Raw genomic sequence first — 18,607 nt, 5'->3', positions numbered from 1 at the left:
TATGAACTTGAAAAATGGTAAATGGCGTGCAGTGCGTGTGTAGCGTACCTCAGCTCTCCATCCTCTGTTGATGAACGTGCAGATGGGCTTGTAGGCTCCAGTACCACAGGTGTACAGGTGAGTTCTGTTCCAGGGTTCAATGAGGCGGACAAAGTTGGCACATTCTCCCTGGTTAAAAACAGGCAATCAAATGCAGGTTAACCACGTGAACCCTAGCTCCCCTATTGTGGGGGAAACGTTCGCAAGAAACTGGCAGATCTTCAGTACGAAGATCGAGCTTGTAGATCGGATTTTGACTATTTTGAAAAACATTTAAAAATAGAGAGAATAGACGATCTACAAGCGACCAACACTTAGTAGTAAAGTAGTAAAATATGCCTGATAGGTTTAGGCATAAAGGGGTAAGGCGAGATAGGGGCCCACAGATAGGGCCCCACAGTACTGATCTGATGTAATTAGTGTTTGAAAATGTCTGTGATGATGGACAGGTTGGACTGACCTGTCCACCCTTCCCTGTCATTCTGCACTCTGCTTTCCTCTGGGCTGTAGCTGGCCAATGGATCTGAAACACACAAGAACACAGACAAGACTTAAAGGTCCTCTATGTGGTATTTACTTTGTTATAATAAGTGTTAAATAGCTCTATATTCCCACAGTAATCATTGTTTGCTGTGTAGAGTGTTTGTTCAGTAACAGCCGGGTCTCCCTGTCTCTCCAGCTCTTTTGTAAACACAACATTTTCGGGATACCAATTTAATCAAGTCAGGAGAGAGAACTCATACAGGAGAGAGTGAAATTGGAAGTCATGAAACAAAATACATGATTTGGCAGCGGTGGCCGAACGGTTTGCGGAGCGGTCTTGATACCGGAAGGTCGCCAGTTCGAATCCCCGGACCGGCACGTTAAAATTACCACCGCTGAAGTGCCCTTGAGCAAGGCATTGAACCCCTACCATGAAATGTTCTATGAGCAGGGTGTGGCTGTAAACAAGCATCTCGAGCTTAGTCCACTTCCCTGGGTAAACAAAGAACTTTGCTTACTTTGCTTTGCAAACAATTTGAAACTGGAACACGATAACATCACCTTTATGCACAGTTGCACAACATGCACAATGAAGTGTAAATCAGGCTTAATTATTTCTTTATTTTTTTCACTCAACGTTCATCTCAGAGACTGTACTGTATGTTGTGGACATCTCTTTGTTATACTCTAGCATTGTAATTGTTGGATTTCCTGTATGCTTCCAGTGTGCAATTACAGTGTACCAAACAAATATTATTGTTTGGTGTGCTATTAAAACAAGTGGGTACTGGCTGGGTTATGTTTGCAAAGTGCATCAGACGGTGGGCAATCAATCCCCATGCACTCTAAAAGAGTGTGGCAATCTTACAGTGTTGTAACTCATACTGTAGCAGTCGTGGTAATTGCTTGTCAGCAGTTTGAGAACTTTGAACATTCAGTGGATTTTCTGTGGTCTGGGGTTTTCTGAATAATTGGGCTCAAACAAGTGCTCAGATCTGCCTGTGGACGGTGATGTAACGGTCCACAAAACCCGCCCACTCTCCTCCCTGCCCCTCCCCTCCCCTATGCTTCAGCCCCTGGGGCAATGATTGACAGGCAAAATAAGGTATTTTGCATCTGAAGAAGCTTTAGAACCAGAGAGAAAAACACCTGGCATGGCATACTGGAGTGGATTCTTCTGTTAAAACCTTTTTTAATACACTTTTGAAGGACCATGACAAAGACTTTAAATGTTCAAAAGGTTCCGATCAAAAAAAAAGAAAACCCTCTCAAGAAGAGAGTAGGTGGATCATATGATTGTATATTTACTATGAGTGGTTCCTTGTTGATGTTCTGCATGTCCAGAGCCACCAGGTACTCCCGGCTGCCCAGGTAGAGTCTCCCCTGGTCCTGGTCCATGTGGAGGATGCGGTAGTCACTGGTGTTGAAGGAGAAGGAGAAGGGCCGCGCCGTCCGCGTCTCTATCAGCTCTGCAAGACACGCAACACGTTGATGAAAACACACTTGTGACCAAACTTGACAGACACGCGTAAGTCATTGGATTTTTTTGGTATTTTCGTTTTTTCATGTCATATGAAAGCATGGGACTCATAGCTTCAAACTGACAAATTGGTTGTTCAGTTTGACCCACTGGTTTTGGCGATATGGCAAGATGGCATGTCTTTTATACAGAAAACAGCGAGTTGAGAAAATCTGGAACACTCTGGTAGAGCTGTTGCCCCCGCGACCCGACTACGGATAAGCGGTTGAAGATGGATGGATGGATGGATGGATGGATGGATGTATATAATTGTTTTACATTAAAATGTTTGCAGAAAAAAATGCAGATGCCAATAAAATAAAACAGAGCAAAGTCGCATTTGGTAGGCCATAACCTTTCTTGGTTGTACTATGACTTGGCCAACAGCAGAGGGCGCCAAAGGCCATTTAAACCACAGAATCAACTGAGGAATAGCCAACCCACAGCCCTTTTGTGTCAAACAGAATACTGTATATTATAGTGTGACCGTAAACTAGAGTTATGTATAATGAATGAATGAATGTGAAGAAGGTGACACTTTGTAGTTCTTGGTTTTAGGTTTTTCTATTTATACAGCAAAAAAAAGTCTATGGCTAACATCTTTGTTCAACCAAAATACAAACGACACCTGCTAATATCTCTGTGAACTTTTAAGCTATGTGTTGTTTTGGTTGTTGTTTTTAACATATACTATTTGTATGAGGTCATAAAACGTGTTGATTTGTGGAGATTGTTGTGTCGAAAACATGTTAAAATCATATCAGTCTTGCATGCAGCAGAACTCATTATATTGTTATTTATCTAAAGCCAATGCAAAACCTGGAAATGTGCAGTGAGAACCCATGGCAGAGGTCAGAGGTCACAGTGAGAACCCATGGCAGAGGTCAGAGGTCACAGTGAGAACCCGTGGCAGAGGTCACTTCCAGGTTGTCCAACAGAAAAACGTCACTCCTGTATCACTCTAAGGCTTCGTACACACATATCAGACAAACATGCTCTGTGCTGTCCGTGTTTCATGGCCGCCTCAATGCTTTTCCAATGGAAGTCACGTGGTTTGACCAAACAGTTGTGTGTGATGGGGGGAGGGGGGGCAATCAAACACAAGTGTTTGGTCAAACCACGTGACTTCCATTGGAAAAGCATTGGGGCGGCCATGAAACACAGGCAGAGCACAGCACAGTTGTTCTTTATGTGTGTACGAAGCCTGGGGCCTCATTCACACGTACCAAACACCAATCAAGCAAATGTTTGGTCGTTTCTTTGGGCCACCACAATGCTTTTCCAATGGGAGTCACATGGTTTGATCAAACATTTGTGTTTGATTGCTGATTGCTGGTGGTGTTCTGCCCCTCCCCCCTCATCAAACAAAAATGTTTGGTCAAACCATGTGACTCCCATTGGAAAAGCATTGTGGTGGCCGAACAAAAAAACGACCGACCAAACATTTGCTTGATTGGTGTTTGATACGTGTGAATGAGGCCTTAATGCCACTGCTGTCATAAGATGTCACTTAATCTTTATGTGATTGCTTTGCTTTGTTTTTCATTTAATTCATTAAGAAGCACTAGGTAACTGTGTTTCTGAAAGGGCAATACAAATGAAGGCCAATAGTCTATTGGTAATATATTTCCTATAAAAAATACATGCACACAATGAGGCAGAAAACACAGAAGAGACACACAAACACACGCACGTGCACGCACGCACGCACGCGCACACACACACACACACACACACACACACACACACGCGCGCGCGCGCGCGCGCGCGCGCACACGTGGCCACACGTTTCAGGGCCATAATGACGTTGCTCAGTTAGCACGTGTAGCATGTTGGCAAAGACAACATGACAGGAGTCCAGCTCGTGACTGCATGGTGTGGCACGTCATCATCTCCTGTCTCTCTTTCCCATCTCGTGTCATGCTTTCCAGGTGGAAATCTGCTATTTTTGTCGGTCACACGACAAAGTATAAACCATAACCTCTTTAACCCAGGCATCCCTCTTTGGGGCATGTCATTATAGGGGCAAATGTCTTTCTTTCTAACTAAATAGCAGAGCTACAAGCTCACAACATGTGGCAAAGACATTGTGATGCATTGTAAGCTTGTAGACATGCTTACATGATTTAAATATAAACTTGAAAATCTTTAAACATTTTTGAAAACAGGGGTTAAGCAATTAATAAAGCAGGAACAAAAAGGCAAGCCTGTCTGATGTGCTTATATAGCCTGTCTGGGACATTTGTCACATTTGTCTAACTGGTGGCATGTAAGGGGGTGGGGGTCAGGCGTGGGGATGGTTAGGAGAGAAAACCTCGTTGACTTTTGCTATAAATCTCAGAGTCTGGGGGGGGGGGGGGGGGACGTGATGACAATGCTGCCCTCTGACTGTGTTGCGCACGAGCGCCAGCCTGGCACTGGCCAGAGGGAATGGGTTGGTGGGGCGTGGTGGGGGTTTTAGCAGCCTCACAGACCAAATATATAACCCATTTAGACCTACAGAAGATTCTACAAAAAGGCTTCTAAATCCTGACAGTTTTCTGAAAAAACAATGTTTCTATGTCAGTGGGTGCTCAACCTTTTTCATGTCAAAGACCCCCAGAATTATCTGTATTTGGCCGCCAACCCCATCTGAAAATATGTTGTTCCAGGGACCTCCCCCCCAGAAGCAAAGACTTTGAGTTAAAAAACGTTTGCTCTGAAAGAATATATTTATTCAAAGATTTGCGCCACATTTTTAACGATTCTTCAAAAATAGCAGACCTACAAGCTCGTAGCGCGGCACTCGGTGCCGCGCTATGAGCTTGTAGGTCTGCTATTTTTCAATAGCTAAAGCATAACATAATGCTTTAAAACACCAAAAGGGGTTCCCCGTCCTGAATGAGATAAATGAATGGCATTAGCCTCATGCCAGTGTCACTTTGATGTCATGAGGCACACAGCTGTGCGCCCTTCAACATGCCAACCTGGCAACCTGGCAAATATATGAGTTGTTGTACCTGCTGAAACGATGGACTGAATGGGGTGGAACTTTACTAGAGGGCAGAATAAGAACCAAAAAAAATATGTATTTATTTATTAGAAGTGTAGAGTAGCATTGCTATCATCCATAGAACAATGGAAATGGCTGTGCCCCCGGGGGGGTCATGGAAATGGCTGTGCCCCCGGGGGGGGGGGGGGGTCAAGTTAGTGGCTCTGAGCCATGTCTGATGTCACCCCCCAATAATCCTTGGAGACGTTCCAAATAAACTGTGAGTGGGTGTGTGGGCTGACAAGGTCAACTTCCTATTGAGAGGATAACGTCTTCTTTCTTGCACCATGATGACAATAGTATTTATTTCCTTATATCCTGATAAACCATTCCACGACAACTGGAATGGGGTGAAACCTGAACTCCATCCAAATCTGTTGTTGACAGAGGTATTACAAAAAAGAAGAAGAAGAAGGGAAAAAAGGGCCTAAATTGTCAATAAGCAATACTGGTGGAAAGTTTCAACTGACGACATTTATTGAATTGTATTTATGTTTATTTATTAATGACAATTAGCAAAAAAACTAAAACAATTAATAGTTGATTTGACTGATTTTTTCAACTACACTAATTCAGCTAATTCTTCAGTCGAAATCGGGTTTTAAGAGACCTCTCTCTCTCTCTCTCTCTCTCTCTCACACACACACACACACACACGCACGCACACATACATACACACACGCACGCGCACGCACGCACGCACGCACGCACGCACGCACGCACGCACGCGCACACACACACACACACACACACACACACACACACACACATACACAAAACACACGCATGCACAAGCACACACACAGCGATTAAATTGATCTTGCAATGATGACGTTTTCTTGTGACAAACTTTAGTTTTTTCTTACTTTTTCCACATGATGAAATAATACAATTTATAAGACCATGCAATGACAGATTTAGTCAGTGGAACTTTTGACAGTCCTTGCCTTCAACGAGCCTCTTTAAATCTGGTTTGTATTCAGTTGTGGCCTAGTAATGTTTACATTTCACATCTTTAAGGGTAGAAAACACTGTTTAAGTGGACCCAAACATTGACAGTAGCCTGAGGGCAGCTTGTTTGATATTGGGATATTCTTTTCCTTTCGTTTCCTAGTTCTTTTCCATTTTCCAGAACTCAAGGATGCCGTGGCCTCAGAACAGGTTTCAGACATCCTCACAAATTGAATAATCTCCATCTGAGACAAGGCTTCGTTTGTGACAAGCATGGTTTTTATAAACAGTCCGTCAAACTAACCTTCATTCCATGTGATTGACTTTTCAACATTCATCTGTGCCTGCAAAGTGCATTACCTGGAAAGTCGTTACACATTGGTATGGAGTGAGCTGAAATCAGTGTTGTTTTTGGCATCAAATTTCTATTTTAGTTTTAGTCATAGTCTCTTGAATAGTTTTCACTTAGTTTTAGTCACATTTTAGTCACCTGGAATGTGTTAGTGTTAGTTTAGTTTTAGTCGACTAAATGTCATGAGATTTTAGTCGACTAAATCTACAGTTGATTTAGTCGACTAAAATGTGTTTTGGCAGTCCTTGATGCCTTCATAATGGCTGATTTTACATTTGCTGAAAATAGCCGATCTACAAGCTCACAACACGTCGCAGCGCGACGCGTTGTGAGCTTGTAGATCGGCTATTTTCAGCATGCAACCAAGTGTAAAATGACTTATACTGGATCTCTTGTCCACTAGTCCCTTCCTAACATTTTAGTCTAGTTTTTATTTGTTGACTAAATTGTCAGTATATTTAGTCTTAGTTTTAGTCATCACACCTTAGTTTTCATTTAGTTTCCATTTAGTTTTTGTCAGTGGAAAAAGGTAGTCGACGAATAATTTTCGTCTTAGTTTTAGTCGACGAAAACAACACTGGCTGAAATCCATTTGAAAGCTAGTACAAACCGGCTATCATTTCAATGAATAAAACGTTATTTGTGTACCTATCCGTATGGTAAAGTAGAGTAGAGAATGAGATGTGCTAGTTATTAATAAAATAAAGTTAGCACATGTCCCTACTCTGAGAAAGTTAGACCCTCAGGTCTACTTGTAGACAATGTCATTGTCAGTAAAGCTAGGTCAGGGGTCGCCCACCCCTGTTCTATAGGAATCATCTACAATGAACCAAAGCTATAGGTTCTGGGAACCAGTTCTAGCAGCAATGCTCAACAAGCAGACTTTGTTTGACTTTTCGTGGTTGTCTTTGCTGTAATTATAACCACAGACATGGACCGTCTTCATGCAAGGCCTGCCCTGTACATTCAAGAAAGTATGAAACGAAACTTTATTAAAACATCTTATATAAAGACCTCCTGGTAGTAAACAAAGTATATCAAGCTATTCTACGCCCGGGTGCTTCGATATAATTATGTCCAATCTTCGATTCGTCTGTTGGGCTGCCATTTCAATTTTCAATTTTCGTTTTCCCAGACCTGGGTAGGCCTATGACTTAATGACAGCTTTGAGAGAGAGAGAACTATATTTAAGTTTGTGAGCTTACATTCTGTGTAGTGGTTATGCACACATCTTTGTCTGCTAATATCTTAAATGAATAGCTTCGCTCATGCGTGAACATGTGTACCCATGTGTTTGACACAGCTATTCTTATGAATAAGCTATGTGTCAAACGTGTGTGCGCGCGCGTGTGTGTGTGTGTGTGTGTGTGTGTGTGTGTGTGTGTGTGTGTGTGTGCGTGTGTGCGTGCGTGCGTGCGTGCGTGTGTGCGTGCGTGCATGCGTGCATGCGTGCATGCGTGCGTGTGTGTGTGTGCGGGAGTGCGCGTGCGCGTGTGTGTGTAATCCTGTGCAAGAGCTGCTGTGATCTGGGCCTCTAACTAGGTGGCGACGTGTGGCCGCCTGTGTGTCTTCGGTGCAGCTGCGCGTGAGAGATCCACAAATAATACGCAGAATCCCAGACGTCACAGCTCAGCCAAGCGCCTGGCATACCGTCGGCTCTGTGCGTGTGCGGGCGGGGGGGGGGTTTCTATTCTCAGGACCTCTCCCTCATCCCATTCCAAGTGGCTTTATCCTGAAAATCAACCACCTCTGGGCCAGGGGTAGGACGGGGTGATCACTGGCATTGAACGTGAGGGGGGACACACCTGCTGCCGGGCCTGGAAAGCCATGGCAAAATACATACCGGTATCCCATTCCTGGCTATTCCTGCTGTGGGGAGTGGTCGCGGCTGCAGTCCTGCAGCCACGAGACAGCCTTTGCTTTCTGTGAAGCCTTCAGTTATTCCCCTGGTAAATTATTCACCCAGTTATCTAATATCTAGTTTACTTCACCTCAAAACGAACCCTAGTAGGTGTGGTTTATATTATAAGACCTGAATTGTGAGTTGATGATAATTCCCTTCTCTCATGTGAGCTCAGTTGATTTTTAAAGCTTTAGAAAAATAATAATAATCCACTTACTTACATTCTTATAGAGACTTCTCAAGTTCTCATGGCAGGGGCTGTGGTTGGTACATTTCATCATCATGATCTTAGGCTTTGTGATGAAATGCCAGCGCTTGGAGGGCGTTCATACAGTAGCTCTCAACACTGTGTGATTTCAAGAAGTGTGCAGTAATTGAGGGGGTTTCCAGATTCAGTATTGAATTCAGTGACAGCGATTATAACAGCCTCGGTTGAATGGCTGTTCTCTTGGCAAAATTGAGACTCTGCAATGTCATTGGTAGATTACTTTAGTGTTACATCCGGGTGAATAAATGAGCAGTTTTAATTAGTGGGAGAATCGGTTAAATAAAGCTGGAATTTCCTATCAGAAGATGATAGAGTGGCATGACCCTCGATTTTCATATTGTTCTCATTGAAGGTGAGTCCTCTTTCATTGGCAGTCTTTGCTGTATTAGGACAGGAAAGTCTTTGCTGTCCCACAGGAATAATATCACCTTAAAGGTAGTGTAAGAGTGATATATTTTGGATTAAAACAAATGTTTTTGTTAAAAGGTTAAATCACTATATTCTGATAGTAATCATTGCTATAGAGTGTTTGTTCAGTAGGAGTCTCCCTGTCTCTCCAGCTCTTTAATAAACAGAATATACATTTTCAGGTGGGTTGCAAAATGTCTGCCAATCAGGAGAGAGTGCCCATGTATCAGTTTATTCCAGTTCTGCTCATTTCTTTGTGTCATCACTTTCAATTTCACTAATCTGTGTCCTGTCTGTGTCTGTCAGTCTGTGTTCTCTTAACTTCTCTATCCTGATTGGCTAAAATTGGTATGCCGACCTGACCAAAACATGCATTTTCTTTTATAAAGAGCTGTAGAGACATGGAGACTCCTGTACTGAACAAACACACTCTATGAGTACTACTGTCTCAGAATATAGAGCTATTTAACCAAAGAAAATCATTATACCCTACCTTTAATGAGCACGCCAGATCTTACTCAGAGTGTATAGGGGCCAAACTAGGTGAATCAATATCAGTTCCTGTAATTGTTTGACTGTTTAACATTACATTGTTTTTTTCTGAATCTCGGCCTCATGGTGATGTTACTGAGACACACTGAGACAGTATAGGGCCTGTTTTAATGAGACAAACAGCATGTGTTAAAATGAGGCTGCTGCAAATAATTCAGTGAATAACTTCCCACAACAGTCATTGTTAGAAATTGATCAAATGAAAATGATTACAAATATTTCTTTGAAATACACTAGTAAATAGTACTGGATGTTTTCTGCAACTTTTCTGTCCCCGTCAAAGATGAATTGTTTTCCGATTCCAATTCTTAGTGATCAGTGATCAAACAAATACTGAGCTGTTGATTTCGTCGACTAAAACTAAGACAAAAAATGTTCGTCGACTACCTTTTTCCACTGACGAAAACTAAATGGAAACTAAATAAAAACTAAGCTATGATGACTAAAACTAAGACTAAATATACCGACAATTTCGTCAACAAATAAACACTAGACTAAAATGTTAGGAAGGGACTAGTGGACAAGAGATCCAGTATAAGTCATTTTACAATCAGTTGCATGCTGAAAATAGACAATCTACAAGCTCACAACGCGTCGCAGCACGACGCGTTGTGGGCTTGTAGATCGTCTATTTTCAGCAAGTGAAAAAAATTGTCGTTACGACGGGCATCAAGGCCTGCCAAAATACATTTTGTTCGAACTAAATCAACTGTAGATTTAGTCGACTAAAACTAGACTAACACTAAAACATTCCAGGTGACTAAAATGTGACTAAAACTAAATGAAAACTATTCAAGAGACTATGACTAATGCTGAAATCAAAATTTGCTGCCAAAAACAACTATGTGTGGAGAGAGAGAGTGACTCTTTCCAATGAGCAACGTGACCGTGTGACCAGAGTTGAAGTCCTATGTGTGTCTAGAGGTGAATGCTAAACTGCATCTCTAACAAACGACTCCCTAGCTGAGCTGCCCTAGCTGGACCTCCATGTGGCTTCTTTGGGGATTAGAATCAGTGCTGGAAAAAAACCTCACAGTACACTCAAAGTAAAAGTCCGGAATTCAAAATTGACTTGAGTAAATGTACAACGGCATTTAATACCAACATTACAAAGTACTGTCTATTATGCACATTGCACAATATGCAGAATGTCTCATTTCACAATTTTTTTTTCGAAATGTATGAAAAATAGCTGATCTACAAGCGACACATTGTGAGTTTGAAGAACTGCTATTTTCAAAAAGTATACTGTATATAATTAGTGAATTGGTCCTCACTAATGCTCCTGATAAAAATGGTACCATTTTTGTCTACTCCGTCTGTGTCTCAGAGGAGGGCTGTGGACATCATATCGTTGGCTTCCATTACAGCATGCTAACTTTCCAGGAATTGAAAGCCTGCCGTTTCTATTAGCTTGGATTCCCCATTGACGATGTCACTGTCCACAGCCCTCATCTGAGACACAGACTGAGGAGACAAAAATTGTACTATTTTATCAGGAGCATTATAGTGAGGACCAATTATATGAAAATAGGTTGAAAATGGGTTGTCTCTGTCAGAGACGCTCCAAAAATCTAAAATATCTAAAAGTGTTCTAAATCTTAGAAACGTCATTGATATATATATTTTTGTGTGTCCCTTTAACTGGAGTATTTCCAATTTTATTACCGTAGTTTAATTTTATTGTTATTAGTAAATAGTATGGAATTGGGACACAGAGCAGGTCAAGCCTTGTGCTGTCCGTCCATCTTGAAGTCCAGACACTGACCTTCAGCACAAAGAGACAGGATGGTGATACAGCCATTGTGTATGCACAGAACACCACAGCAGCACAGGCCTACTCTCAACAACAAATGGGTTGCAATCTCTATCTTCTGTGTCATGTCATTCCCACTCTGTCCTGTCTCTCTCCACTATACGTACCTATCTGATAAAGCAGATCTTCAGTCTAAAAGCCCCGCTCGCTATCTACACTGGGCTGGAGCAAAGTGGTTTGAACCAACCGAGATTTCCTCACACTCTCTTCACCAGAGGGGCTGAAAGGGGGAGGGTAAGATTATTGTTATAGTCTCAGAATTGACTGGGGAGTGTAACAATGAAGGATTAACTCATTTTATAATTAACAGCAAAATAATTAGAGTGAAATAAAATGTAATACCATCCAAATTCACACAATCTGTGTGTGTGTGTGTGTGTGTGTGTGTGTGTGTGTGTGTGTGTGTGTGTGTGTGTGTGTGTGTGTGTGTGTGTGTGTGTGTGTGTGTGTGTCCGTGTGTCGCAAGTTCATCTCAAGAACAGCCTGACCAATCGGCTTCAAACTCGACATTGTGTGAGGACCCGAAGTAAACCGGTTTGTGAGAGTTTTGGACAAAATCCGCGAAAACACATAATAGCGAAATGTTTAATCTGGCCGTACGTGGCCTATATGGAGAGTGAAAATCCAAGGAATCCAGGGATTTATTTATTTTTATTATACGGTAATACAGTAAGTTCAAGAATTATAGGCCAAAATGTTAAGTTTGTAGTGCCACCATGAGGCCGATGTGAAAAGATTGGGGTGGAGGTTCTTCCTTGGCCCATACTGTGAGTGTTGCTGTGCAAACAAAGTTGCACAGCAAACATGGAGCTGCGTTCATGACTCGTGGCATTTTGTGCAAAACGAGCCAGGGGACAGGGAAGCACCATAGGAAGCACCATAGAAGACAGGGAAGCACCATAGCAAGCACCATAGAAGACAGGGAAGAACTATAAGAAGATCCATAGACGACAGGGAAGAACTAGAGGAAGATCCATAGACGACAGGGTGAATACATGGGGCAGAGGTTCTGCTCTGGCCTACAGGGAATGTGTGTGCACGCCTGCACGGTGTCATGTCACACACGCACACGCACACGCATGCACGCACGCACGCACGCACGCACGCACGCACGCACGCACGCACGCACATACCGCACGCACATACCGCACACACACACGCACATACCGCACACACACACGCACGCACGCACATACCGCACACACACACACACACACACACACACACACACACACACGGAAAGACAGGGGCGAAAACATAGTCCCCATCCACAGCCTCTGGTGTGCATCTCCTTAAATGCATCTCTATATGATGCAACATCCTTGCCCACTTTCATTTATTTTCGATTAAATTCTCAGCCCAAAATCTATGTCTAACGACCAGCTATTACAGTAGTTACTGTACTGTACGGTATACGGTACAACAGCCTTTAAACAGTTCAAATACCAACGCAGGAAGAAAAGCCATTCCTGTAGGCCTATGTGAGGTAATGGGTCATTTTTAACAGCATAACAGTCTGGCACATTCCTAATCACTCAGAAAAAGAATGTATACTGTTCAGTATCACTGTTTTATTAGGGAGTGTGTAATATGTTTTATTACTTTAAGAGTAAAAGTTTTGTTTGCCAATTGGCATGTGTATCTTCATGCTAGGGCGTGGGTGCGTGCGTGCGTGCGTGCGTGTGTGCGTGCGTGCGTGCGTGCGTGCGTGCTTGCGTGCTTGCGTGTGCACAGTGTGCCATGCCTGGGCCAAACTAACACTAACAGCTCTGTAACCAGATTTTTCTGCAAGGCACCAAGTGTGGTCACTTTTTCCACTTTCACTTTATTTTGTCAGCAGGGCTCACTACAACTGAATGTATGATGATAATCCCCCTCAACTGAGATAGAGACAATTAAGGCGTAATTCATACTCTGTTGTGCAGCAACAGTAGTGCTCGCTGTACAAGAAACCATGAACTCGGCTTCAGAGGAGTGTCATCGGTTGGGAATCCAACATTTGGCTATATGCACACAGAATAACTCTTCCTACTTCCGGGCCGCTTCCCTACTTCCTTCACAGGTGTGTACAGTGGTTTTCAAACTTTTTTAATGTCAAGGCCGGACCCCCATAACTCTGAGAGTGTAAGGCTACATTACAGGTCCATTTGGTTCCATGTGTACAATCTCACTGTGTTACATAGCCGTGCGGAGCCATTTGGTTCCATACACTCTCACTGTGTTACATAGACGTGCGGAGCCATTTGGAACCCACTCAAGGACACCTTGAGACCCACTGGTGTAGCAGAGTGTTTCCAGTGAGCCAACACGCACAATAGCAACACCCTGACTCTGTTTGACCGGAATGGAACAGAGCCTTCATTAGTATCATCGGACGGTAACACCTGTGAAGGAAGTACATTTGTACCAAGGGTTTCTGGGAAAAGTTCATACACTCGTGCAGGAAGTGTGAGGTTCTGTTGAAAGGACCGGGAGGATGAGATGGGTGTACGACGTGTGACTGTACAGGATGGACACCACAGTGGAGAATGACCTTGACTGGCAGTCCCCACGGTCAAAACAGGATGCCATCACTGACCTTCCCTGGTCGGCATGCATGCACTGGATGTCCAGAGCACACCCGCCCCTGTCCCAGCACTACTACAGTACAGTACGTCACTGTTTTGGTATCTACATTTCCTTGTGAACTGCCTCCCCATATTAGGGAGTGGGTTCACAGATAATTTTACAACGTTGAACTCGGCTCATGGAAGATTGATGAGGGATGGAGACTGTGGACATCCAGCACCACTCTGAGCAAGCCTCAAGATACGTCACTCTGAAATAGCACCTCACTGAAATTATGTAATTTAAAAGATTGCCTCTAAAATGGAGAAATTTATCTGAAATGATCTGCATTGTGATCTGCATGGTATTATGAAGGAAGAGCAAAACTGGCCGCTACATGTTGTAGCTGTACAGGTTCAAGTAAGTCCACGCATCATACAGATGTCTGATATTGGTTTTATTTTGTCATGCGACTTTCAACTCCTCCAGTCACCAAGACACCGTGAAAACTATAATAAGGAAACAATTACATTTTGTTCAGTTTTGAGTCCATACACATTGTAAACAGTGATTAGAGTCCACACATGTGCATTCAAATAATCAAACAAAGTCCATATTTCTACATTACAGCAACATTAGGCAATACACAACAAACACAATACACTCAAAGGAACACAATAAAGAATATGTACCGTGTGCGCCTTTGAACCATGTGCAGATTACTGAATATTTGTCTCTCTCTGACGTTCCCAAAAATACAACTTCTCTCCAGGAACTCAGTTCAACCTCTGACCCTTACTGACAGGTGACGTCATGTGAGTGACGCGACACTCTAATCATGTGACTCCCTTTGCATAGGGTGCATTTTTACCTTGTGATATATTCTTTTAACATATTTATTGCCATTTTCAATTCTATTTATTATAATGAAATCAACCTTTTTATCCAAGTATGATCATAAATGCTGCACAACCAAACCATATTTAATATCATTTAAGTTTATACCTGAAACCACTGTCTCTCGTTCTGGGACAGTTACACTCCCACCAATTACTGCAATTTAGGGTTTACATATTTGTAATAAATTCAGTAATTTCCTGAACCGACCTCTTAACTCTTAGGTCAAGACTTTTAACCCTCATAGGTAAGAAATGAAACACTTTTCCCTTTTCTTCCCTCCACACAGGTTAAGTATTTGCAGGTACACTAGTTCAAGTATTAAACCACATTTTTGGCTCCTCTCTAAGATGGAGAATGTGTCACTGTTCACATTCCAATTTACTCCCACCACTGGCTTGGTTAGGAGCTTGTCATAATCCACCTCTGAAACTCCACTGGCTTGCTTACTGTCAGGACTTGACTCCAACACTTCTCTGTTGTTGGATATGAACTTGAGAACATGTAATCTCCTTCTATCAGGTGTCTCCTTCATGTCTTTATCTGCATGTATCGGCACTTCATGTTTATTGTCCACTTTACGCTCCGGTACCGTCTTGTACGTATACTGGCTCTCTTCCTTCGAGACTTCCATCTCCTCTTCCAGACTGAGGGAACCTTTCATGAAGGGGTGTCGGATGGTATTTCTTACATATGTTGCAAGTGGCCTTTTGCTTGCAGTCTTTCGATACATGTCCTCTTCGAAGACATCCAAAACATAGGTTATTTTCGAATATGAACTTTTTCTTATCTTCAACAGACTTGTCACAGAACGTCTTGCATTTGTAGATGAAGTGGCTCTCTCCACAGCATACACATTTGACTGTGTTTGAGGATGCTGAGGGAGATTTTACTTCCTCATCTTCAGAAGTGTCCTCCGAACTACTCCCTCCTGCACTGTGTGTCTTTGCCACTGTTTTTGGCTCATCTCTGGTACTTAAGTTTGTGACCAACACATTTGCCTTTGGGTGCCTCTCTTCCATATGTTTCAGCGCATGTAAGGAGCTCACTGGATTGCATGCAATATATGCTTCTTGTGCAATAAACTCTGCAAATTCTTTGAAACTAGGGTAATCCTCCTTTTCTTTCAGGCATCTTGAGACTATGCGATTCCACCGAGAGGTCACCCAGTCAGGGAGTTTGTGGAGCATCTCTTGATTCTTTTCCCAGTCGTTCAACGATTGAAGCCCCTTCACATGTGGTATGGCATTGCTGCAAGCTTTAAGAAAATCACCAAACTGTCTTAGTTTAATTGACTCTCGTGAACCAATCCTTGGCCAGTTCTTCAGTTTATCTCTAAAGGCACGCTGGATTATAAAGGGGTGGCCATAGCGTTCATTCAGTGCCTCCCATGACTGATCGTAGGCCTCTTCATCCTTCCTGAAGAAGCTTCCCTCCAACACAGAACGTGCCTCTCCACCGACATACTTTTGCAAATAAAAGAGCCTGTCTGCTGTGTTTGAGCAGCGGCGTTCAATTAATGCCTTGAAGCTCACGCTCCACTCTAAGAAGTTCAGTGGGTCACCTGTGAAGATAGAGGGCTCAGGTGCAGGCAGTCTGGTAAGCACCATTGTGTCATGAAGGGCTTGAACTAATGACACTTCGTTGTTGGTATTATTTGACTGTATATAGTCCTTACATGTTCTTTCATTTTTTATTTCTTTCTTGTTTGCACTTTGTATGTCTGTCTTGTTTTCGCTTTTTATTTCTGTTCTTTCATTTTTTAGTACTGGCTGAAGAATGACCATTTTGCTACGAACTGATCTCTCCTCACTGCCCTCGCTTGAGTCTGCTTCCGAGTATGCCTTAATCTTGGCAGTTAGTACTTGAATATCCCTCTGATTTTCTAGCTTTTTAAGCTCTGCTGCCATAGCTTGTTGTTGTGCTTCCATATCTGCTTCCATTGCTTGCTGCTGTGCTGCCATAGCTCGCTGCTGTGCTGCCATAGCTTGTTTTTGTGCAGCAATAACATCCTCCATCTGCATTTCTGCTTGTTTTGCAGCCAATTCTGCTGCACAATCTGCAATTCTTGCTGAAACACTTGGGTGTTCTGATCCATATCCATATTTTGAGTGTTGCCTCCCAACAGTAGATTTAGTTGATGTAGTCTCTATTAAGGACTGGGCATATTCTTTGTCAAACACTGCATTGAGTCTTTTCATTTCTGCCTCCGCATTAAATTCCAATCCAACTTCTTTCTGACGTAATTTCAATAGCTCCATCAGGTCTCCTGTTAGGTACACGCAGCCGTCTATTTTTCTCCTAATCTCAGTAGAAGGTGCTGACTGTGCTCGTATATTGTTATACGCATCTTCCAATTGTTTTCCTGACGCTTCAACACAGTCAATCAATTCAGTCAAGTCACTATCAGAGCACTCAAATTTCAGACCTGCACGTGCAGTTCTCACATTTCCTTTCCAACGTTCATACATAAAGTCGAATTTATCCTCCATTTTGGAAATCTCTTGTTGTTTCAGCTCCTGCATTTTTGGAGTTAAAGTTTTCACTCTAGTTGATTTCCGTGTTTCGGCTTGTTTTGATGTAAGGGTCTCTTCTGAGACTTGGAGTATTTGTAGTTTAGCATGAATTTCACCTATTAGTGTTTCCAGGCTTTCCCTTTCTTTGTCATCACATTCTGTTTCAAGTTGTTCTTTTAGTTTGCCATATTCTTTCTGAAGAGACTCAATTTCTTTCTCATCTTCTTGAGGTTTTCCACCAGGGGCAGGCATAATTATGTTGTATAACCTGCTGGATATACCATCAACTTATAGTAAGGGTACACAGAAACTCTCAAGTGCAACCGTTTACAACAACCTTCAATTAGCAATGCTAATGAACTGTCAACTCAAAACAGATACAAAAATAGATACATCAATACAGCACACATAACTTGCTATTCTTTTTTCTTTCTTTTGTCTTCATGTATACATTTATTTTATGACCCTTTTGTTTGTTTGTTATGTTGCACTGTAAAAACCTTGACGTCTGGGATGATGACGCAATCTTGCCTCCCTCCGCTTGTATAATGTAGCGATGATGCGCACACAAGTCTCTTGTAGAACTGTAGTGTACACTGATCAACGCTACCCTCTCTTGGTGACACCGCGCCACTGCAGCTTCAGTTCTTCAAAGCGTACTGTCTTTTCTTTCGTCGGACGTTCTCTCTGCGTCCGCGAGACAGCGACACGTTGGTAATGTTCCACTTCTGTCAGTCTCTTTTACCACAATGTTGGCGTGCCGTGTTACATTCTCTCCATCCCTCTGGGACCACGCTGGCATGCCGTTTTCTCTGGTGAACCACGCTGGGCGTTACGTTTTCACTGTAGCTGTACAGGTTCAAGTAAGTCCACGCATCATACAGATGTCTGATATTGGTTTTATTTTGTCATGCGACTTTCAACTCCTCCAGTCACCAAGACACCGTGAAAACTATAATAAGGAAACAATTACATTTTGTTCAGTTTTGAGTCCATACACATTGTAAACAGTGATTAGAGTCCACACATGTGCATTCAAATAATCAAACAAAGTCCATATTTCTACATTACAGCAACATTAGGCAATACACAACAAACACAATACACTCAAAGGAACACAATAAAGAATATGTACCGTGTGCGCCTTTGAACCATGTGCAGATTACTGAATATTTGTCTCTCTCTGACGTTCCCAAAAATACAACTTCTCTCCAGGAACTCAGTTCAACCTCTGACCCTTACTGACAGGTGACGTCATGTGAGTGACGCGACACTCTAATCATGTGACTCCCTTTGCATAGGGTGCATTTTTACCTTGTGATATA

General features: G+C 42.6%; 1 protein-coding gene across 1 annotated transcript in view; it reads right to left on the bottom strand.

The window, feature by feature from the left end:
* sema3gb (sema domain, immunoglobulin domain (Ig), short basic domain, secreted, (semaphorin) 3Gb) overlaps window positions 1–18,607 on the bottom strand; it is a 59,288-nt gene that overhangs the window by 11,563 nt on the left and 29,118 nt on the right. The window contains exons 3-5 of the mRNA XM_079517833.1: window positions 1,831–1,991; window positions 500–562; window positions 49–168 (exon numbers count right to left, since the gene is read on the bottom strand). Of these exons, the coding sequence (XP_079373959.1) occupies window positions 49–168; window positions 500–562; window positions 1,831–1,991 (344 nt within the window). The remainder of the gene's footprint in view (window positions 1–48; window positions 169–499; window positions 563–1,830; window positions 1,992–18,607) is intronic.

The sequence above is a fragment of the Electrona antarctica genome (assembly GCF_951216825.1).
Source record: "Electrona antarctica genome assembly, chromosome: 2".
Lineage (NCBI taxonomy): Eukaryota > Metazoa > Chordata > Actinopteri > Myctophiformes > Myctophidae > Electrona > Electrona antarctica.
The sequence above is the reverse complement of the archived record's forward strand: the minus strand, read 5'-3'. Positions and strand labels throughout refer to the sequence as shown.